A 22978-nucleotide genomic window follows, 5' to 3' on the forward strand; every position below is an offset into this window, starting at 1 on the left:
AACGACCGAAAGATTTGCACGGTCGTAAGCACGCAAGCAAGCACGCAAGCACGCAAGCAAGCAAGCAAGCGAACTTAATATAAAGGATTTAAAAAATAGATTGGCATGACTGCCACTTTGGATATAAAATGCGCCAATCCTTGTCATATACAAATGGGTTTATTCAAGAAGATATCTTGGTTCAATTTTTTATCATACAAACAAACAAAAAAGACTGTAAAACATTGTTTTTGTTGGCCCGAGGCACGGTGCCTACTGTTGCCTATTGGATAACACGGCCCTGGTGGGTGGGTGGGTGGGTGAGTGGGTGGGTGGGTGAGTGGGTGGGTGAGTGGGTGGGTGAGTGGGTGAGTGGGTCAGTGGGTGGGTGGGTGAGTGGGTGGGTGAGTGGGTGGGTGAGTGGGTGGGTGGGTGAGTGGGTAGGTGGGTGAGTGGGTAGGTGGGTGAGTGGGTGGGTGAGTGGGTGAGTGGGTGAGTGGGTGGGTGAGTGGGTGGGTGAGTGGGTGGGTGGGTGAGTGGGTAGGTGGGTGAGTGGGTGAGTGGGTGGGTGGGTGAGTGGGTGGGTGAGTGGGTGAGTGGGTGAGTGGGTGGGTGAGTGGGTGGGTGAGTGGGTGGGTGGGTGAGTGGGTAGGTGGGTGAGTGGGTGAGTGGGTGGGTGGGTGAGTGGGTAGGTGGGTGAGTGGGTGGGTGAGTGGGTGAGTGGGTGGGTGAGTGGGTGGGTGAGTGGGTGAGAGGGTGGGTGGGTGAGTGGGTGAATGGATGGGTGAGTGGGTGGGTGAGTGGGTGGGGGTGGAAGGGTGGGGGGTGTGGGTGGGGGTGTGGGGTGGGTGGGGGTGGAAGGGTGGGGTGAGGGTGGGGCGGGTGTGGGTGTGGGTGGGGATGTGGGGTGGGTGGGGGTGTGGGGTGGGTGGGGGTGGAAGGGTGGGGGTGAGGGTGGGGCGGGTGTGGGTGGGGATGTGGGGTGGGTGGGGGTGTGGGGTGGGTGGGGGTGGAAGGGTGGGGGTGAGGGTGGGGCGGGTGGGGGTGTGGGGTGGGGGTATGGGGTGGGTGGGGGTGGAAGGGTGGGGGGCGGTCAACTACCAATAGAGACGCCTGCGGCAGCTGAGACGACGTGACGTCACGATGGGGGTGGTGCCTGTGACGTCATACGGTGGGGCAGGGATTGTGATTGTGACGTCACAACCCCCCCCCCCCCCCCCCGTCACTGTCGTCTCTCTCGCTGTTAATGTGCACCTGTGATTACACTGTGTGTGTGTGGTGTGTGTATAGGTGTGTACATGTGTGCGTTGTGTGTGTACACGTGTGTGTGTGTGTACGTGTCTTTGTGTGTACGTGTGTGTGTACGTGTGTGTACGTAATACAAATATGCAACAAATAAGCTTGTCTTCTTGGTTCTTTCGGTAAAGTCACGTAGTAGGGAAATAATAAAATAATGATAATCAAACATAATAAAATAATTCTCACGACGTTTCGGCCACAACGCAAGCAGCCGTCCTCAGGTGACCTGTTCTTCACCTGAGGACGGCTGCTTGCGTTGTGGCCGAAACGTCGTGAGAATTGTTTTATTTTTATTATTTTATTATTTCCCTTCTACGTGACTTTACCGAAAGAACCAAGAAGATGAATCCCTGCGGTCACGAAAGCTTAAAATCGAAAAATAAGCTTGTGCCGAAGGCCCCGGGGGGACAGGCGTCTATGACGTCTCCTGGCCAAACCCCAATTGGCGGAGCCAGGAGATTGAATATTTACCCTCGGGGCTCCTCCAGAAACAACGAAAAGCCACTACGGATGGCCACGTGGAATGTTCGAACGCTCACTGCGGAGGAGAGGCTGCCACTCCTTTGTCGAGAGCTGGACCGGTACCGCCTGGATCTCTGTGGCATTCAGGAGGTCCGGTGGACCGGTTCTGGTTCCTGCCACCATGAGGGGTGGACAGTCCTCCACTCGGGGCAGGAGACTGCCAAACAACAGGGAGTGGCTCTTCTTCTGAACAAAAGAATGAAGGGGGCGTGGGAGCGTGGCGGTGAGGTGTGGGAAGCTGTAAGCCCCAGGTTACTTTGGGCTCGCCTTCCCATCAACCGGAGGCGAGGAGTGGTGGTCGTGGCTACTTATGCCCCCACCGAAGACGAACATCCGTGGAGTGCCCCCACCGAAGACGAACATCCGTGGAGGGATGCAGGCAAGGCCGATGAGTCAGATGCCTTCTATGACCTCCTGTCACAGGTGCTGTCTAAAGTGGCCACTCGGGATAGAATCATCTTGTTGGGTGACTTCAATGCCCGAATTGGTCATGATGCTGGCACCTGGTCTGGAGTGATTGGAAGGCATGGGCCAGATCAGCTCAATAATAACGGTAGGAGGCTGACATCATAACAACAGTCTGGGCCACTGGACGGGTTCCGCAGGACTGGAAGGATGCCTTGGTAGTCCCCATCTTTAAGAAGGGAGACCGCACAGACTGTAACAACCACAGGGGCATCTCACTCCTCAGTGTGCTGGGAAAGGTCCTGGCAAAGATTATTCAACATCGCCTTGCCAGGCACGCTGAGGAGAGGCTTGTGGAGCCCCAATGCGGTTTCAGGAAAGGGCGGTCCTGCACAGATGCCATATTTTCTGTCCGTCTGCTACAGCAGAGGTGTAGGGAATTCCAACAAGACCTACATCTCTGCTTTATTGACCTGGTCAAGGCCTATGATAGCATCAGTAGGCCTGCGCTCTGGGTTGTTCTTCGTGCTTTCGGAGTACCCGACCCTCTGCTCACGATCATTAAGGACCTTCATGATGGTGTAGTGTGTGTTTGTGGTTGTTGTTGTGTGTGGATGTGGTTTTTCTTGTGTGTAGTGTGTGGTCCTGGCAAGGATTATTCAACATCGCCTTGCCAGGCACGCTGAGGAGAGGCTTGTGGAGCCCCAATGCGGTTTCAGGAAAGGGCGGTCCTGCACAGATGCCATGTTCTCTGTCTGTCTGCTACAGCAGAGGTGTAGGGAATTCCAACAAGACCTACATCTCTGCTTTATTGACCTGGTCAAGGCCTATGATACCATCAGTAGGCCTGGGCTCTGGGTTGTTCTTCGTGCTTTCAGAGTCCCTGACCGGCTGCTCACGATCATTAAGGACCTTCATGATGGTGAGCAGGCCCGGGTAAAACTACGTAGCTGCTTCTTAAGTAGCTGCTACTCACGCAGCTGCTACTCACGTCTCTGCTACTCACGTCTCTGCTACTCACGTCTCTGCTACTCACGCAGCTGCTACTCACGTCTCTGCTACTCACGCAGCTGCTACTCACGCAGCTGCTACTCACGTCTCTGCTACTCACGTCTCTGCTACTCACGCAGCTGCTACTCACGCAGCTGCTACTCACGTCTCTGCTACTCACGCAGCTGCTACTCACGCAGCTGCTACTCACGTCTCTGCTACTCACGTAGCTGCTACTCACGTCTCTGCTACTCACGCAGCTGCTACTCACGTCTCTGCTACTCACGTAGCTGCTACTCACGCAGCTGCTACTCACATCTCTGCTACTCACGTCTCTGCTACTCACGCAGCTGCTACTCACGCAGCTGCTACTCACGTCTCTGCTACTCACGTCTCTGCTACTCACGCAGCTGCTACTCACGTCTCTGCTACTCACGTCTCTGCTACTCACGTCTCTGCTACTCACGCAGCTGCTACTCACGTCTCTGCTACTCACGCAGCTGCTACTCACGTCTCTGCTACTCACGTCTCTGCTACTCACGTCTCTGCTACTCACGTCTCTGCTACTCACGCAGCTGCTACTCACGCAGCTGCTACTCACGTCTCTGCTACTCACGTCTCTGCTACTCACGCAGCTGCTACTCACGCAGCTGCTACTCACGTCTCTGCTACTCACGTCTCTGCTACTCACGTCTCTGCTACTCACGCAGCTGCTACTCACGCAGCTGCTACTCACGTCTCTGCTACTCACGTCTCTGCTACTCACGCAGCTGCTACTCACGTCTCTGCTACTCACGCAGCTGCTACTCACGTCTCTGCTACTCACGTCTCTGCTACTCACACAGCTGCTACTCACGTCTCTGCTACTCACGTCTCTGCTACTCACGTCTCTGCTACTCACGCAGCTGCTACTCACGCAGCTGCTACTCACGTCTCTGCTACTCACGTCTCTGCTACTCACGTGTCTGCTACTCACACAGCTGCTACTCACGTCTCTGCTACTCACGTCTCTGCTACTCACGTCTCTGCTACTCACGTCTCTGCTACTCACGTCTCTGCTACTCACGCAGCTGCTACTCACGTCTCTGCTACTCACGTCTCTGCTACTCACGCAGCTGCTACTCACGTCTCTGCTACTCACGCAGCTGCTACTCACGTCTCTGCTACTCACGCAGCTGCTACTCACGTCTCTGCTACTCACGTCTCTGCTACTCACGTAGCTGCTACTTTTGCTACGAGGATAATCCGGCACTGGTAGTCACCCAGTGTGCTGTGTTTACATGGGGACGGGGGGGGGGCTGTCAACCCCTCCCCCCACCCCTCCCGTATCCGCTGCTAAATTAAGAATGGCGAGTGGATGTTGGGGAGGAGGGGAGGGAGGAGGAGGGGGAGGTGGAGATTGCGGCAGGGAAACTGCCTCTGGGTCACCGGGGGTGGCCACGCGGTGGTGGTGAGGTGGTGGTGGTGGTGGTAGTGGTGGTGGTGGAGGTCGTGGTGGTGGTGGAGGTGGTGGTGGAGGTGGTGGTGGAGGTGGTAGTGGAGGTGGTAGTGGTGGTGGTGGAGGTCGTGGTGGTGGTGGAGGTGGTGGTGGTGGAGGTGGTGGAGGTGGTGGTGGAGGTGGTGGTGGCGGTGATGGACGTGGTGGTGGTGTAGGAGGTGGTGGTGGTGGTGATGGAGGAGGTGGTGGCGGAGGTGGTCGTGGTGATGGTGGAGCAGCTGGTGTTTGATGTAGTCAACATCTCCTAGCCACTGTGATGATGATGAGAGAGAGAGACGCAAACTCCAAATCTACAGCAGCAGGCATCGTCAGGGTCGGGATTCGAACCCACGACCTCCTGTACACCAGGCGATGTAGTCAACATCTCCTAGCCACCGTGATGATGATGAGAGAGAGAGACACTCCAAATATACAGCAGCAGCAGGCATCATCAGGGTCGGGTTTGAACCCACGACCTCCTGTACACCAGGCGATGTAGTCAACATCTCCTAGCCACCGTGATGATGATGAGAGAGAGAGACACTCCAAATATACAGCAGCAGCAGGCATCATCAGGGTCGGGTTTGAACCCACGACCTCCTTCCTGCATCTCAGAGGTTGGGGGGGGGGGCCTTACCCCGAGTCCCAGCGAGCGAGAGTCGTGGTGAGGGTCCTTGGGGTAGTCCCTGGAACGTCAAACAGCAGCTGGCACGCGGCTGACTCGTTCCCGCGGGTCAAGCTTCACTACAGTTACAAATTGGCACCACCCTCCCCCCACTTCCACCCACCTACACACACCTACACCCACCTACACCCACCTACACCCACCTACACCCAACCACCCACCTACCCTCACTTCCACCCAACCACCCCCCCCCCACTTCCACCCACTTCCACCCTACCACCCACTCACCTCCTCCCACCTTTACCCACCTCCACCCACTTCCACCCACACCCACTTCCACCCACCTCCACCCACTTCCACCCTACCACCCACTCACCTACACCCACCTCCACCCACCTACCCTCACTTACACCAAACCGCCCACCCCACGCCCCCAATTCCACCCACTGTCACCCCACCTACACTCACCTCCACCCACCTACACCACCACCTCCACCCCCCCCCCCCCCCCATTTCCACCCACCTCCACCCACCTCCACCCACTTCCATCCACACCCACCCACCTACACACACTTCCACCCACACCCACCCACCTACACCACCTCCACCCCCCCCCCCCCCCATTTCCACCCACCTCCACCCACCTACACACACTTCCACCCACACCCACCCACCTACAACACCTCCACCCCCCCCCCCACCTCCACCCACCTCCACCCACTTCCACCCACCTACACACACTTCCACCCACACCCACCCACCTCCACCCCCCCCCACTTCCACCCACCTCCACCAACCCACCTCCACCAACTTCCACCCACCTCACCCACGCACCTCCTTGTTTCAAAGCATCGTTTTCACGATGATGACGACGACGAAATAAACCAGGGCCTTCCCTACACCACCACCACAACAACCACCACCACCACCAACCTCACCGGGGTGACACGAGGATAGGTATCAACTTGACCTCCCCCCCACCACCACCACTCTTGATCAAACAATCCACAGGAGGCAATGTCCCCTCTCCTCCCGAGTATAAGAGGGGCGCGTTCCACACAGCTCTCTCTACCTGCATCACCACCCACCTCCTCCACTTCCACCTCCTCCTCCTCGTCGTGGTCGTCTCAGCCCCGGCCGCCTTTGTCTTTCCCGAGTCACCATGAGGACCCTGGTGGCTGTCTGCCTCCTGGCTCTGCTGGGAGGTTGCCTCGCAGCTCGTCGCTTCGATGGGTCAGTTTCTGTGTGTGTGTGTCTGTGTGTGTGTGACTGTGTGTGACTGTGTGTGTGTGTCTTTGTGTGTGTGTGTGTCTTTGTGTGTCTGTGTGTGTGAGTGTCAGTGTGTGTGTGTGTGTTTGTCTGTGTCAGTCTGTGTGTGTCTGTGTGTGTCTGTGTGTGTGTGTCTGTGTGTGTGTCTGTGTGTGTCTGTGTGTGTTTGTGTGTGTGTGTGTCTGTGTGTGTGTCTGTGTGTGTGTCTGTGTGTGTGTCTGTGTGTCTTTGTGTGTGTGTGTGTCTGTGTGTGTGTCTGTGTGTCTGTGTGTGTCTGTGTGTCGGTGTGTGTCTGTGTGTGTATCTGTGTCTGTGTGTGTCTGTGTGTGTGTCTGTGTGTGTGTTTGTGTGTCTGTGTGTCTGTATGTGTCTGTGTGTGTGTCTGTGTGTGTCTGTGTGTTTGTGTGTGTGTGTCAGTGTGTGTGTGTTTGTGTGCGTGTCTGTGTGTCTGTGTGTTTGTGTGTGTCTGTCTGTGTGTCAGTGTGTGTCAGTGTGTGTGTGTGTGAGTGTGTCAGTATGTGAGTGTCACGCGCCGTCTGTGACACCGCAGCGATGTCGTCTACCGGATGGTGGTGAAGACTCCGGAGCAGGTTCAGGCGATCCGCCTCCTCGCCAAGAACGTCGAGGTGCCAACCACAATCCCACCCACCACCACAACCACCACCACAAACCCACCCAGCACCACAACCACAAACCCACCACAACCACCACAAACCCACCCACCACCACCACAACCACTACCACCACCACAAACCCTACCACCACAAACCCACCCAGCTCCACCACCGCCACCACAAACCCACCCAGCACCACCACCACAATCCTACCCACAACCACAAACCCACTCGTCACCACAACCACCACAACCACAATCCCACCCACCACAATCCCACCCACCAAAATCCCAACCAACACCATCACCGCAACCACAATCCCACCACCACCACAATCCCACCACCACCACAATCCCACCCACCACCACCACAATCAAACCCACCAAAATCCCAACCAACACCATCACCGCCACCACAATCCCACCCACCACAATCACACCCACCAAAATCCCAACCAACACCATCACCGCAACCACAATCCCACCCACCACAATCCCACCCACCAAAATCCCAACCAACACCATCACCGCAACCACAATCCCACCCACTACAATCACACCCACCAAAATCCCAACCAACACCATCACCGCAACCACAATCCCACCCACCTTAATCCCACCCACCACAATCATAACCAACACCATCACCATCACCACAATCCCACCCACCTTAATCCCACCCACCACAATCCCACCCACCACAATCCCAACCAAACACCATCACCGCCACCACAATCACACTCACCACCATCACCGCCACCACAATCCCACCCTCTCCACCACCACCACAATCCCACCCTCTCCTCCGCCCCCTCCACCGCCACCACAATCCCACCCACCGCCACCACAATCCCACCCTCTCCACCCTCTCCACCACCACCACCACAGTTGGACTTCTGGAGGCCTGAGAGCGCCGATCAGGTTGCGGTGGGCATGGAGGTGGACATCCGCGTGCCCGCGACGCAGGGCGACTACGCCCGCTCCTTCATGCAGCGCAGCGGCCTGCCGCTCCAGTACGTGGGCTCCCCGCTGTGTGTGGGTCTCTAGTCTGTGGGTCTCTGTGTGAGTCTGTGGGTCTCTGTGTGAGTCTGTGGGTCTCTGTGTGAGTCTGTGGGTCTCTGTGTGGGGAGTCTGTGTGAGTCTGTGGGTCTCTGTGTGGGTCTATGGGTCTCTGTGTGAGTCTATGGGTCTCTGTGTGAGTCTGTGGGTCTCTGTGTGGGGAGTCTGTGTGAGTCTGTGGGTCTCTGTGTGGGTCTATGGGTCTCTGTGTGAGTCTATGGGTCTCTGTGTGAGTCTGTGGGTCTCTGCGTGGTGAGTATGTGGGTCTCTGTGTGGGGAGTCTGTGTGTCTCTGTGTGAGTCTGTGGGTCTCTATGTTAGGCTGTGGGTTTCTGTGTGAGTCTGTGGGTCTCTGTGTGAGTCTGTGGGTCTCTGTGTGAGTCTGTGGGTCTCTGTGTGAGTCTGTGGGTCTCTGTGTGAGTCTGTGGGTCTCTGTTTGAGTCTGTGGGTCTCTGTGTGAGTCTGTGGGTCTCTGTGTGAGTCTGTGGGTCTCTGTGTGAGTCTGTGGGTCTCTGTGTGAGTCTGTGTGAGTCTGTGTGAGTCTGTGGGTGTCTGTGTGAGTCTCTAGTCTGTGGGTCTCTGTGTGAGTCTGTGGGTCTCTGTGTGAGTCTGTGTGAGTCTGTGTGAGTCTGTGGGACTCTGTGTGAGTCTGTGGGTCTCTGTGTGAGTCTGTGGGTGTCTCTGTGTGAGTCTGTGTGTCTCTGTGTGAGTCTGTGGGTCTCTGTGTGAGTCTGTGGGTCTCTGTGTTATTCTATGGGTCTATACAGGACACACGCCTTCATGGAAGTCGTGTGTCCTGTAACGCAACTGCGCACAATTCTGAGTCGCTTACAACTGCTTTGCCGTTACTTATCGCCAATTATGGACTCAGACTATTGTCCTATCATCTCATAAAGTCCCTGGCACGTACTAATATGCTACACTGTGGCAGTGTGCGTCGCAAAATGCCGATTTATTACGAATATATCCCAATGATCCGATCGAAATTAGGGATTTCGATAGGATCATTGGGGGGGGGGGGGCACGTGCCACCCCATCCGCCCCCCCACTGGCTCTGCTAGTGGCTCCAGGTACTGGTAAGCCCCCCCCCAGTAATATTTTCAAAAAGGAAAACAAACACCATTGGTACCTCATTTGCCAGTAACAAAATATATGATAATTGGTTTTTTACCCTTTAATCTGGCAACAAAACTGACACCTTTGCTTTTTTTACAAGGAGTCATGTTTGCATTGACCATAATACCTGCACTCTGATAATGTATGCATATCATTATCAGAGTTATGTTTTTTTGTTTGCATTCCGACTGCAGGTATTGTGTTCAATGCAAACATGACTCCTTGTAAAAAAAAAGTGTCAGTTTTGTTGCCAGATAAAAAGGTAAAAAAAAACAATTAATAAGGAAAACTGAGGTACCAATGGTGTAAATGCTTACCCCGAGCTCTCATACTCTGATGGTGCATTGTCTTTGAGTTGTGCGCCTTTTGGCGTCATCTGGTCCAACACCATGTGAGACTAGGCTCTAAGGAAACCTGTCTCGGGTGTGGACCAATCAACTTCAAGGACAGTGCATACATCATCAGAGTTATGTTTTTTTTGTTTGCATTCCGACTGCAGGTATTGTGGTCAATGCAAACATGACTCCTTGTAAAAAAAAAGGTGTCAGTTTTGTTGCCAGATAGAAGGGTAAAAAAAACAATTAACAAGAAAAACAAAGTTAAATAAAAAATAAAAAGTGTTAATTATTTCTACAAGGCTAACAATCAAATATAATTCAGCGTTCCCAAACGAAACAACTTTTCACTTTATATTCTTAGGTTTTTTCGGTAAAGTCACGTAGGTAAAACATCAAAATTAATGAAAATAAAATAAAAACAAAAATCACGACGTTTCGGAGGCAACACAAGTCTCCGTCATCAGGTGGGACCGTCACAGCCGAATTAGCTGCATCAAGTGACTTGATGCAGCTAATCTGGCTAATCTGGCTGTGACGGTCCCACCTGATGACGGAGACTTGTGTTGCCTCCGAAACGTCGTGATTTTTGTTTTTATTTTATTTTCATTAATTTTGATGTTTTACCTACGTGACTTGACCGAAAAAACCTAAGAATTTGATTCCTTGCAGTCACGAAAGCTTCAAATCTAGAACTTTTCACTTAATCTCTGGCCTGCAGCTCCTAAAGCCCCCCACGCCTTGAACCGGCCCTGTCCCTAAGGGGTGTAAATCCGTGAGCTCCGTCTCCGCTTCGGACGTGAATCCCCTTGCCTGCCCCCCACCCCCCCCACCGCTCTGCCCCCCACCACTCTGCCCCCCACCACACTCTGCCCCCCACCATTCTGCCCCCCCCCCTCACTCTGCCCACGACAGGCCCTTCATCCAGGACGTGCAGCAGGCCATCGATGCACAGATCGATGGGACTCGCTCCACCGTCGGCTACAACTACGAGAAGTACCACAACTGGGACGAGGTGAGAGGGGGTGACGGTGGTGGAGGTGGTGACGGTGGTGGTGACGGTGGTGGTGGTGACGGTGGTGGAGGTGGTGACGGTGGTGGTGACGGTGGTGATGATGATGACAGTGATGATGATGACGTTGATGGTGATATTTATGATGGCGGTGATGGTGATAATGATGATGACAGTGATGATGATGGCGGTGATGATGACGTTGATGGTGATAATGATGATGACAGTGATGATGATGGCGGTGATGATGACGTTGATGGTGATAATGATGATGACGGTGATGTTGATGATGATGACGTTGATGGTGATGGCGATGATGCCGATAATGGTGATGTTGATGATGTTGATGATGATGACGTTGATAATGATGATGACGTTGATGGTGATGGCGATAATGATGCTGATAACGGTGATGGTGATGATGATGATGCGGTGATGGTGATAATGATGATGGCGGTGATGATTATAATGGTGATGTTGATGATGTTGATGATGATGACGTTGATAATGATGATGACGTTGATGGTGATGGCGATAATGATGCTGATAACGGTGATGGTGATGATGATGATGCGGTGATGGTGATAATGATGATGGCGGTGATGATTATAATGGTGATGTTGATGATGTTGATGATGATGACGTTGATAATGATGATGACGTTGATGGTGATGGCGATAATGATGCTGATGACGGTGATGTTGATGATGATGATGATGATGCGGTGATGGTGATAATGATGATGACGTTGATAATGATGATGATGGTGATGTTGATGACGTTGATAATGATGATGACGTTGATAATGATGATGACGTTGATGGTGATGATGATGACGTTGACGATGATGATGATGACGTTACTGGTGATGGCGATAATGATGCTGATAACGGTGATGTTGAAGATGTCGATGACGGTGATGTTGATGGTGATGATGATGGCGATAATGATGCCAATGACGGTGATGGTGACGACGTTGACGATGGTGACGATGGCGATGTCCGTTCGCCCCCCTCTTGCAGATCACCACGTGGCAGTCGAGCATCGTGGCAGAGAACCCCGAGCTGCTGTCCCTCACACAGATCGGATCCTCCTACCAGGGCCGCCCGCTCCTGCTGCTGACGGTACCCCGGGCAGTGGGCGGGGCTACACGGGAAGTGGGCGGGGCTACACGGGAAGTGGGCGGGGCTACACGGGAAGTGGGCGGGGCTACACGGGAAGTGGGCGGGGCTACACGGGAAGTAGGCGGGGCTACAGGGCAGTGGGCGGGGCTACACGGGAAGTGGGCGGGGCTACACGGGAAGTGGGCGAGGCTACATGGCAGTGGGCGGGGCTACAGGACAATGGGCGAGGCTACATGGCAGTGGGTGGGGGTACAGGGCAGTAGGCGGGGCTACAGGGCAGTGGGTGGGGCTACAAGGCAGTGGGCGGGGCTACATGGCAGTGGGCGGGGCTACAGGGCCGTGGGCGGAGTTACAGGGCAGTGGGCGGGGCTACAGGGCTGTGAGCGGGGCTACAGGGCAGTGGGCGGGGCTACAGGGCAGTGGGCGGAGCTACAGAGCAGTGGGCGGGGCTACAGGGACAGTGGGCGGCGCTACAGAGCAGTGGGCGGGGCTACTCGGGCAGTGGGCGGGGGTAGACCAGGCGAGGTAGTTAACATCTCCTAGCCACCGTGATGACGATGATGATGGAGACACGCAGACTCCAAATACACAGCAGCAGGCGTCGTGGTCGAGGTCGAACCCACGACCTCCTGTAGACCAGGCGAGGTAGTCAACATCTCTTAGCCACCGTGATGATGATGATTATGAGAGAGACGCAGACTCCAAATATACAGCAACAGGCGTCGTCAGGTTAGGGATCGAACCCACGACCTCCTGTAGACCAGGCGAGGTAGTTAACATCTCCTAGCCACCGTGATGATGATGATGAGAGAGAGAGACGCAGATTCCAAATATACAGCAGGAGGTCACGGTCTGGATCGAACCCACGACCTCCTGTAGACCAGGCGAGGTAGTCAACATCTCTTAGCCACCGTGATGATGATGATGAGAGAGAGAGACACAGACTCCAAATATACAGCAGCAGGCGTCGTCAGGCTAGGGATCGAACCCACGACCTCCTGTAGACCGGTCGAGGTAGTCAACATCTCCTAGCCACCGTGATGATGATGAGAGACACGCAGACTCCAAATATACAGCAGCAGGCGTCGTGATCGAGATCGAACCCACGACCTCCTGTACACCGGGCGAGGTAGTCAACATCTCTTAGCCACCGTGATGATGATGAGACGCAGATTATAAATAAACAGCAGCAGGCGTCGTCAGGCTAGGGATCGAACCCACGACCACCTGTAGACCGGGCGAGGTAGTTAACATCTCCTAGCCACCGTGATGATGATGAGAGAGAGAGACGCGCAAACTCCAAATATTCAAGTGCTGGGGTCGTGATCGAACCCACGACCTCCTGTAGACCGGGCGAGGTAGTCAACATCTCCTAGCCACCGTGATGATGATGAGAGAGAGAGACGCGCAAACTCCAAATATTCAAGTGCTGGGGTCGTGATCGAACCCACGACCTCCTGTAGACCGGGCGAGGTAGTCAACATCTCCTAGCCACCGTGATGATGATGAGAGAGAGAGAGACGCGCAAACTCCAAATATTCAAGTGCTGGGGTCGTGATCGAACCCACGACCTCCTGTAGACCGGGCGAGGTAGTTAACATCTCCTAGCCACCGTGATGATGATGAGAGAGAGAGACGCGCAAACTCCAAATATTCAAGTGCTGGGGTCGTGATCGAACCCACGACCTCCTGTAGACCGGGCGAGGTAGTCAACATCTCGACACCTTCACCTCTTTCCCTCCTACCAGCTGGGGAAGAAGAGCCAGACGCAAAAGAAGGCCTTCTTCATGGATTGCACCTTCCACGCTCGCGAATGGATCTCTCCGGCCTTCTGCCAGTGGTTCGTCAAGGAGGTGAGCGACCGGGGGGCTGAGGGGTGGGGGGAGGGTTCGAATCCGGGCAGTGGTGGATGCAAGGGGGGCGAGCGATGGGGGGCTCGCATCTTTGTGTAATCTCCAGAGGTGGGACAAAGTCATTGTTATGCAAGTCCAAGTCGAGTCGCAAGTCATCAAATTCATGACTCGAGTCTGACTCGAGTCCAAGTCACATGACTCGAGTCCACATCTCATAGGTGGGACAAAGTCATTGTTATGCAAGTCCAAGTCGAGTCGCAAGTCATCAAATTCATGACTCGAGTCTGACTCGAGTCCAAGTCACATGACTCGAGTCCACATCTCAGAGGTGGGACAAAGTCATTGTTATGCAAGTCCAAGTCGAGTCGCAAGTCATCAAATTCATGACTCGAGTCTGACTCGAGTCCAAGTCACATGACTCGAGTCCACATCTCATAGGTGGGACAAAGTCATTGTTATGCAAGTCCAAGTCGAGTCGCAAGTCATCAAATTCATGACTCGAGTCTGACTCGAGTCCAAGTCACATGACTCGAGTCCACACCTCTGGTAATCTCCCGCACCCCCACCACCACCACCCTGTTCTGCAGCATGAGAGTGAGTGGAGTTTGAATGATCTCCCGTGTTCGAATGGTCTCGCGTTATAACGGTGTCCCATTGTCTGCGTCTGTGTCTCTGCGTGTGTGTCTGCGTCTGTGTGTGTCTCTGTGTGTGTCTCCGTGTCTCTGTGTGTCTCCCTGTGCGTGTCTCTGTGTGTGTCTCTGTGTGTGTCTCTGTCTGTGTCTCTGTGTGTCTCTGTGTGTCTGTGTGTGTCTCTGTGTGTGTGTGTCTCTGTGTGTGTGTGTCTCTGTGTGTGTGTGTCTCTGTGTGTCTGCGTGTGTGTCTGTGTGTGTCTCTGTATCTCTGTGTGTGTCTCTGTGTGTGTCTCTGTGTGTCTCTGTGTGTCTCCCTGTGCGTGTCTCTGTCTGTGTCTCTGTCTGTGTCTCTGTCTGTGTTTCTGTCTGTGTCTCTGTCTGCGTCTCTGTCTGTGTCTCTGTCTGTGTCTCTGTCTGTGTCTGTGTCTGTGTCTTTGTCTGTGTCTCTGTCTGTGTCTCTGTCTCTGTCTGTGTCTGTGTCTCTGTCTGTGTCTCTGTCTGTGTCTCTGTGTGTGTCTCTGTGTGTCTGTGTGTGTCTCTGTGTGTGTCTCTGTGTGTGTGTGTCTCTGTGTGTGTGTGTCTCTGTGTGTCTGCGTGTGTGTCTGTGTGTGTGTCTCTGTCTGTGTCTCTGTCTGTGTCTCTGTCTGTGTCTCTGTCTCTGTCTGCGTCTCTGTCTGTGTCTGTGTCTCTGTGTGTGTCTCTGTGTGTGTCTGTGTCTCTGTCTGTGTCTGTGTCTCTGTCTCTGTCTGTGTCTTTGTCTGTGTCTCTGTCTTTGTCTCTGTCTGTGTCTGTGTCTCTGTCTGTGTCTCTGTCTGTGTCTGTGTCTCTGTCTGTGTCTCTGTCTCTGTCTGTGTCTGTGTCTCTGTGTATGTCTCTGTGTGTGTCTGTGTCTCTGTCTGTGTCTGTGTCTCTGTGTGTGTCTCTGTGTGTGTCTCTGTGTGTCTCCCTGTGCGTGTCTCTGTCTCTGTCTGTGTCTGCGCGTGCGTGGCTCAGGGCGTGTCCACGTACGGCTCGGACGCTGTCATGACGAACCTGCTGGACAACATGGACTTCCACATCCTCACCGTGTTCAACGTGGACGGATACGTCTACAGCTGGAGCAACGTGAGACAGCAAACAACAACAAACAACAACAAACAACAACAAACAACAACAAACAACAACAAACAACAACAAACAACAACAAACACGACGACGAGAAACATCGAACCCGGCTCCCGCTCACGGCCAACACCGGTGACGATTTTCTGAACCGGTCCTGGGCCTCACCTAGGTCGACTCCAGCCTCAAATGAGTACCTGGTGCGATGTGTAAACATCGCGACAGGGGAGACAAAGGCGGGCGGGCGTGGTGTTGGCCACCCACCCCCCCTCGTGTGCCACAGTGCCGGTAGCCTTCATAGGTGCTGCTGCTACTCGCTGCTAACAGCACTTGCCCCTACAGCCTGTTAGAGGCTACGCGGGGGATCTTTGTTTTTGTCTCACTGCCGACCGCCACCCCACTCCCCCCTCCCACTCCCCCCCCTCCCCCCCACTCCCCCACCCCCCCCACTTCCCCCTCACCCCCCCCCCTACTCCCCCACTCCCCCCACTCCCCCCACCCCTACTCCCCTCACTCCCCCTCCCCCAACTCCCCCCCAATCCCCCCCTCCCCCCACCCCCCCCCTCCCCCCACTCCCCCCCAATCCCCCCCCTCCCCCCACCCCCCACCCCCCACTCCCCCCCCCTCCCCCCACCCCCCCCCACTCCCCCTCCCCCCACTCCCCCCCCCTCCCCCCCACTCCCCCCCCCTCCCCCCACCCCCCACAGGACAGAATGTGGCGCAAGACGCGTTCCCCCAACGCGGGCTCCTCGTGCATCGGCACCGACCCCAACCGCAACTTCAACGCCGGCTGGTGCAGTACGGAGTGCACCACAACACCACAACCACCACAACTAACACCTCTAACACCACCACAACTACCACAACCACCGCCACCACAACCACCACTAACACCACAACCACCACCACTACCACCACCACTACCACCATCACAACAACCACCACTAACACCACCACAACTACCACCACCACCACAACCACCACCACAACCACCATCACTACCACCATCACAAGCATCCCAACACCACCACCACCACCACAACCACCACCACAACCACCACCACAACCACCACCACTACCACCATCACAAGCATCCCAACACCACCACCACCACCACAACCACCACCACAACCACCACTACCACCACCACTACCACCATCACAACCACAACCACCACCACAACTACCACCACCACTACCAACACCACAACCACCGCCACTAACACCACCACAACCACCACCACTACCACCATCACAAGCATCCCAACACCACCACCACTAACACCACCACAACTACCACCACCACAACTACCACCACAACCACCACAACTACCACCACAACCACCACAACCACCAACACCACAACCACCACCACAACCACCACAACAACCACCACAACTACCACCACCACAACCACCACAACCAGCACCACAACCACCACCATCACCACAACCACCACCACCACTAACACCACCACAACCACCACAACCACAACCACCACCACAACCGCGGGCACAGCGGACCGGTTCAAATGTTTGCCACTCATGTTGGAATCGAACTCAGGTCAACGGGGTCACCCCCCCCCCCCCCCATTGTTGTCCTTGTGCCCCCCACCCCGTAATCCCCCCCCCCCACCCCCCCCCCCCCCCCCCACTTCCCCCACTTCCCCCACCCCCCTCACCTCTACCTCCACCCCCTACCCCCCCATTGTTGTCTTCCTGTGCCCCCCCTAACTCCCCCACCCCTCACTTCCCCCCCACCCCCCCTCACCCCCCCACCCCCCCACCCCCCCACCCCCACCCCCCTCACCTCCCCACCTCCCCCACCTCCCCCACCCCACTCACCTTCCCCCACCCCCCCACCCCCCCACCCCCCCCCCACCCACCCCACCCCCCTCACCCCCCCCCCCCCACCCCCACCCCCCTCACCCCCCCACCTCCCCCACCCCACTCACCTTCCCCCACCCCCCTCACCTCCCCCACCCCCACCCCCACCCCTCTCACCCCCCCCCACCTCCCCCACCTCCCCCACCCCACTCACCTTCCCCCACCCCCCCACCCCCCCCCCCCCCCCCACCCCCACCCCCCTCACCCCCCCACCTCCCCCACCCCACTCACCTTCCCCCACCCCCCTCACCTCCCCCACCCCCACCCCTCTCACCCCCCCCCCACCTCCCCCACCTCCCCCACCCCACTCACCTTCCCCCCACCCCCCCACCCCCCCACCCCCCCCCACCCACCCCACCCCCCCACCTCCCCCACCCCACTCACCTTCCCCCACCCCCCTCACCTCCCCCACCCCCCCACCCACCCCCACTCCCTCACCCCCCCCCCCACCCCCACCCCCCCTCACCCCCCCCACCTCCCCCACCCCACTCACCTTCCCCCACCCCCCTCACCTCCCCCACCCCCTCACCCCCCTCACCTCCCCCACCCCCCCACCCACCCCACCCCCTCACCCCCCCCCACCCCCCCACCCCCCCCCTCACCTCCCCCACCACGTGACAGCTGGAGGCGCGTCACCTAACCCGTGTGCGGAGACTTACTGCGGCACTCGCTTCGAGTCCGAGGTGGAGTCGAGCTCCATGGCCGACTTCATCCGCTCGCGCATCTCCTCCATCAAGGCGTACGTGTCGGTGCACTCGTACTCGCAGATGCTGCTGTTCCCCTACGCCTACACCTACACGCTGCCGCCCAACCACGCCGAGCTCGTGAGCAGCGCACGGCACACGGCGCGCGCGCGCTCGTCGTCGATGTCGTCGTCGTCGTCATTGATGTCGTCGTCGTCGTCGTTGTCGTCATCGTCGTTGTCGTCGTCATCGTTGTCGTCGTCATCATCGTCGTCGTCATCCTCGTCGTCATCCTCGTCATCATCCTCGTCATCATCGTTGTCATCATCGTTTTGTCGTCATCCTCGTCATCATCCTCGTCATCATCGTTGTCATCATCGTTTTGTCGTCATCCTCGTCATCATCCTCGTCATCATCGTCGTCATCCTCGTCATCATCCTCGTCATCATCGTTGTCGTCATCATCGTCGTCGTCGTCGTCGTCGTCGTCATCATCCTCGTCATCATCGTCGTCATCGTCATCATCCACGTTGGTATCGTCGTTGTCGTCATCATCCTCGTTGGCATCGTCGTTGTCGTCATCATCCTCGTCATCATAGCTGTCGTCATCATCCTCGTCATCATCGTTGTCGTCGTCGTCATCGTCGTTGTCATTCGTCATCATCGTCGTTGTCGTCATCATCGTTGTCGTCATCATCCTCGTCATCATCGTCGTCATCATCGTCGTCATCATCGTTGTCGTCATCATCCTCGTCATCATCGTCGTCATCATCATCGTCGTCATCGTCATCATCATCATCATCGTCGTTGTCGTCATCATCCACGTTGTTGTCATCCTCCCCATTGTCATCCTCCTCCTCATTGACCACCCAGTCACCACGTCCTTGTCACGTGGTCCCCCCCCCCGCCACCCCCCCCACCCACCCCTCACCCCCACCCTCACCCCCACCCTCACCCCCACCCTCACCCCCACCCTCACCCCCCTCACCCCCCCCTCACCCCCCCCCCACCCTCACCCTCACCCCCCCTCACCCTTCACCCCCCTCACCCCCCTAACCCCACCCTCCCCCTCACCCCCACCCTCTAACCCCTCCCCCCCCCATGTCCGTGTCCGCACCACAGCAAAGTCTGTCTAAGAAGGCTGTGAGCGCCCTGCAGGGACTCTACAACACGCGCTACACCTACGGCTCCAGCGCCACCACCATCTGTGAGGACACACCGCGTCACACATCCACACGCCGTGACGTCACACCGCGTCACACATCCACACGCCGTGACGTCACACCGCGTCACACATCCACACGCCGTGACGTCATCTCATTTAGTCGCTTCATCGTCGTTATTTTACTGGTAGGAACGAAGTGAACCAGCCTACAATAGATTATATCGTCCGTCCGTCCGATGTCCGATTAGGTGTAGCAACATCGCCCCCTACGGCAAACACTTGGCAGGACCCTACAAAAACCTTTAGACTCAGTGAGGCTTTCCTGGCTAAACAAGTGTAACATTCCCTTATAATTCCCTGAGATAGTTTTCAATTAAAACATTTAAATAAAAAATTAACTCACAGCGGCCTAAACCCTACAGCTAGGCCTGAAGCCTAGAACTAGGCCTCAAACTCTCCCTTCGTATCGTACCTCCGCGTGTGTGAAAGGGAGTTAATGTTTAACAATGTTACATTCCCTGATGTTTTTTAAATAGAAACATTTAAATTTAAAGCTTTTACATTAATAATTAAAACATTTTAATAAAAAAATTAACTCACAGCGGCCTAAAGCCTACAGCTAGGCCTAAAGCCTAGAACTAGGCCTCAAACTCTCCCTTCGTATCGTACCTCCGCGTGTGTGAAAGGGAGTTAATGTTTAACAATGTTACATTCCCTGATGTTTTTTAAATAGAAACATTTAAATTTAAAGCTTTTACATGAATAATTAAAACATTTTAATAAAAAAATTAACTCACAGCGGCCTAAAGCCTACAGCTAGGCCTAAAGCCTAGAACTAGGCCTCAAACTCTCCCTTCGTATCGTTTTTGTTCGTTCCTACCAGCCCACCCCGCAGGGACCTGTTTGTTATTGTACCATTTGGGTTACTTCTGTAAAGTCACATAGATCAATAGAAAAATTATCATCATAATTTGAAGCTTCCGTGACGTCTTGGTTCTTTCGGTAAAGTCACGTAGAATGGAAATAATAAAATAATAAAAATAAAACATAATAAAATAATTCTCACGACGTTTCGGCCACAACGCAAGCAGATATCCACATTTATTTAATATTTTTCTTCCGCAGTTTTTATTGAAAATGCAATATTTCATATCTCAAAAACCTGATGTAATAGACAAAAACTGATGCCAGATTTGGAATCAGCACCCCAAAACCGTTGGAATACCTTATGCCAGAAAAAGTGTGTTGACCAATGTAATCGATCACGACGTTTCTCCCCTCCTTCACCCCCTACCTACCTACCACCACCAGACATCGCGTCTGGCGGCTCCGACGACTGGGCCTATGACGTGGGCGTCAAATACTCCTTCACGCTCGAACTGCGCGACACGGGACGCTACGGCTTCCTGCTGCCCGAGAGCCAGATCAAGGCCACGTGCGAAGAGACGATGCTGGCCGTCAAGGTCATTGCAGAGTATGTGCTCGCCAACGCCAAGTAGAGAGCCCCGTGGTGGCGACGGCGGGGCACGGAGGCCGGACCAATGGACGGATGGATAGACTGACCGATGGATAGACCGATAATCTTATGGACTGATGGACTGATGGACTGATGGATGAACTGACCGATGGATAGACCGATAGTCTGATGGACTGATGGACTGATGGATGAACTGACCGATGGATAGACCGATAATCTGATGGACTGATGGACTGATGGACTGATGGATGAACTGACCGATGGATAGACCGATAGTCTGATGGACTGATGGATGAACTGACCGATGGATAGACCGATAATCTGATGGACTGATGGACTGATGGATGAACTGACCGATGGATAGACCGATAGTCTGATGGACTGATGGATGGACTGACCGATGGATAGACTGATGGATAGACCGATAGTCTGATGGACTGTTGGATGAACGTGTGTGTGTGTGTGTGTCAATGTGCGTGTGTCCACCAGTCCGTGTCCGCCCGTGTGCGTCCATTGTGAACGTCTGACCACGTGTCCCCCTCCATCCCGCCGCCCCCCGCTCTTCCCCCACCCCCCAATAAAATGTTTGTTGAAACATAAACGGGGTCCAGTGTCACCGTGTTGTGTGTATCTCGTTGTGTGTCTCGTGTGTGTGTCTCGTTGTGTGTCTCGTTGTGTGTCTGTGGGTGGTTCGTCTGCCAGTCATCTCAGTCGGTCAACTCCATGGCACCTGCTGGGTCTGTCCTGTAACTTCCTGCACCTAGCCTGGCACAGTAGGGGGCACAGGTGGTGCATCTACCGGTCATCTCAGTCGATCAACTCATGGCACCTGCTGGATCTGTCCCGTGACCTCCTGCACCTAGCCTGGCACAGTAGGGGGCACAGGTGGTGCATCTGCCAGTAGTCATCTCAGTCAGTCGACCCATGGCACCTGCTGGGTCTGTCCCGTGACCTCCTGCACCTAGCCTGGCACAGCAGTCAACCCACGGCACTTGCTGGGTCTGTCCCGTGACCCCCTGCACCTAGCCTGGCACAGTAGGGGGCACAGGTGGTGCATCTACCGGTCATCTCAGTCGATCAACCCATGGCACCTGCTGGATCTGTCCCGTGACCTCCTGCACCTAGCCTGGCACAGTAGGGGGCACAGGTGGTGCATCTGCCAGTAGTCATCTCAGTCAGTCGACCCATGGCACCTGCTGGGTCTGTCCCGTGACCTCCTGCACCTAGCCTGGCACAGCAGTCAACCCACGGCACTTGCTGGGTCTGTCCCGTGACCCCCTGCACCTAGCCTGGCACAGTAGGGGGCACAGGTGGTGCATCTACCGGTCATCTCCGTCGATCAACCCATGGCACCTGCTGGATCTGTCCCGTGACCTCCTGCACCTAGCCTTGCACAGTAGGGGGCACAGGTGGTGCATCTGCCAGTAGTCATCTCAGTCAGTCGACCCATGGCACCTGCTGGGTCTGTCCCGTGACCTCCTGCACCTAGCCTGGCACAGCAGTCAACCCACGGCACTTGCTGGGTCTGTCCCGTGACCCCCTGCACCTAGCCTGGCACAGTAGGGGGCACAGATGGTGCATCTGCCAGTCATCTCAGTCGGTCAACCCCATGGCACCTGCTGGGTCTGTCCCGTGACCTCCTGCAACTAGCCTGGCACAGTAGGGGGCACAGGTGGTGCATCTGCCAGTAGTCATCTCAGTCAGTCGACCCATGGCACCTGCTGGGTTTCCCCCTTGACCTCCTGCACCTAGCCTGGCACAGCAGTCAACCCATGGCACTTGCTGGGTTTCCCCCTTGACCTCCTGCACCTAGCCTGGCACAGCAGTCAACCCATGGCACTTGCTGGGTTTCCCCGTGACCTCCTGCACCTAGCCTGGCACAGCAGTCAACCCATGGCACCTGCTGGGTTTCCCCCTTGACCTCCTGCACCTAGCCTGGCACAGCAGTCAACCCATGGCACCTGCTGGGTCTGTCCCGTGACCTCCTGCCAGGGGACATTTCACGTGGCCTTAAAGTGCACCTAGCCTGGCACAAGCAGCGTGGCGATGTTCCCACCCCGTCCTGGTGAATGTCGGTTGTTGTTGTTGTTGTGTGGGGAGCGGTGGTGCAGCGGTTAGCGCTACGCTGCGCTACGAACCCGGCAGCCCGAGTTCGATTCCTGCTCACGGCCACCAACACCCGTGGCGATGATCTGCACCGGTCCTGGGCCTCCCCTAGGTCGACTCAGCCTCAAACGAGTACAGTACCGTGAAAAAAGACGAAGAAAAAACGAAGACAAAGATCCCCCGTATAGCCTGGACAGACTGTTGGGGCAAGTGCTGTTAGCGAGCACCTATGAAGGCCGGAATGTCACACGAG

General features: G+C 55.5%; 1 protein-coding gene across 1 annotated transcript; it reads left to right on the forward strand.

Annotated features, from left to right (window-relative positions):
* Positions 1–6263: 6263 nt before the first annotated feature.
* Positions 6264–21122, forward strand: LOC144952433 (carboxypeptidase B-like). Its single transcript, XM_078882832.1, has 11 exons — positions 6264–6530; positions 7117–7192; positions 8068–8192; positions 10604–10703; positions 11723–11824; positions 13573–13677; positions 15303–15413; positions 16118–16208; positions 17917–18119; positions 19100–19184; positions 20454–21122. The coding sequence occupies exons 1-11, from the start codon at positions 6460–6462 to the stop codon at positions 20639–20641; spliced, it is 1257 nt and encodes a 418-aa protein (XP_078738958.1). The 5' UTR covers positions 6264–6459; the 3' UTR covers positions 20642–21122.
* The last annotated feature ends 1856 nt before the right edge of the window (positions 21123–22978 follow it).

The sequence above is a fragment of the Lampetra fluviatilis genome, chromosome 67 (genome assembly GCF_964198595.1).
Source record: "Lampetra fluviatilis chromosome 67, kcLamFluv1.1, whole genome shotgun sequence".
NCBI lineage: Eukaryota > Metazoa > Chordata > Hyperoartia > Petromyzontiformes > Petromyzontidae > Lampetra > Lampetra fluviatilis.

What these genes read in the sequence shown, in the direction of transcription:
- LOC144952433 (XM_078882832.1), top strand. Translation starts at nt 6,460, where the DNA reads ATGAGGACCCTGGTGGCTGTCTGCCTCCTGGCTCTGCTGGGAGGTTGC. An exon ending in ACGTCTACAGCTGGAGCAAC is followed by an intron (nt 15,414 to 16,117) that starts GTGAGACAGCAA and finishes CACCCCCCACAG; the next exon opens with GACAGAATGTGGCGCAAGAC. An exon ending in CGCCCAACCACGCCGAGCTC is followed by an intron (nt 18,120 to 19,099) that starts GTGAGCAGCGCA and finishes TCCGCACCACAG; the next exon opens with CAAAGTCTGTCTAAGAAGGC.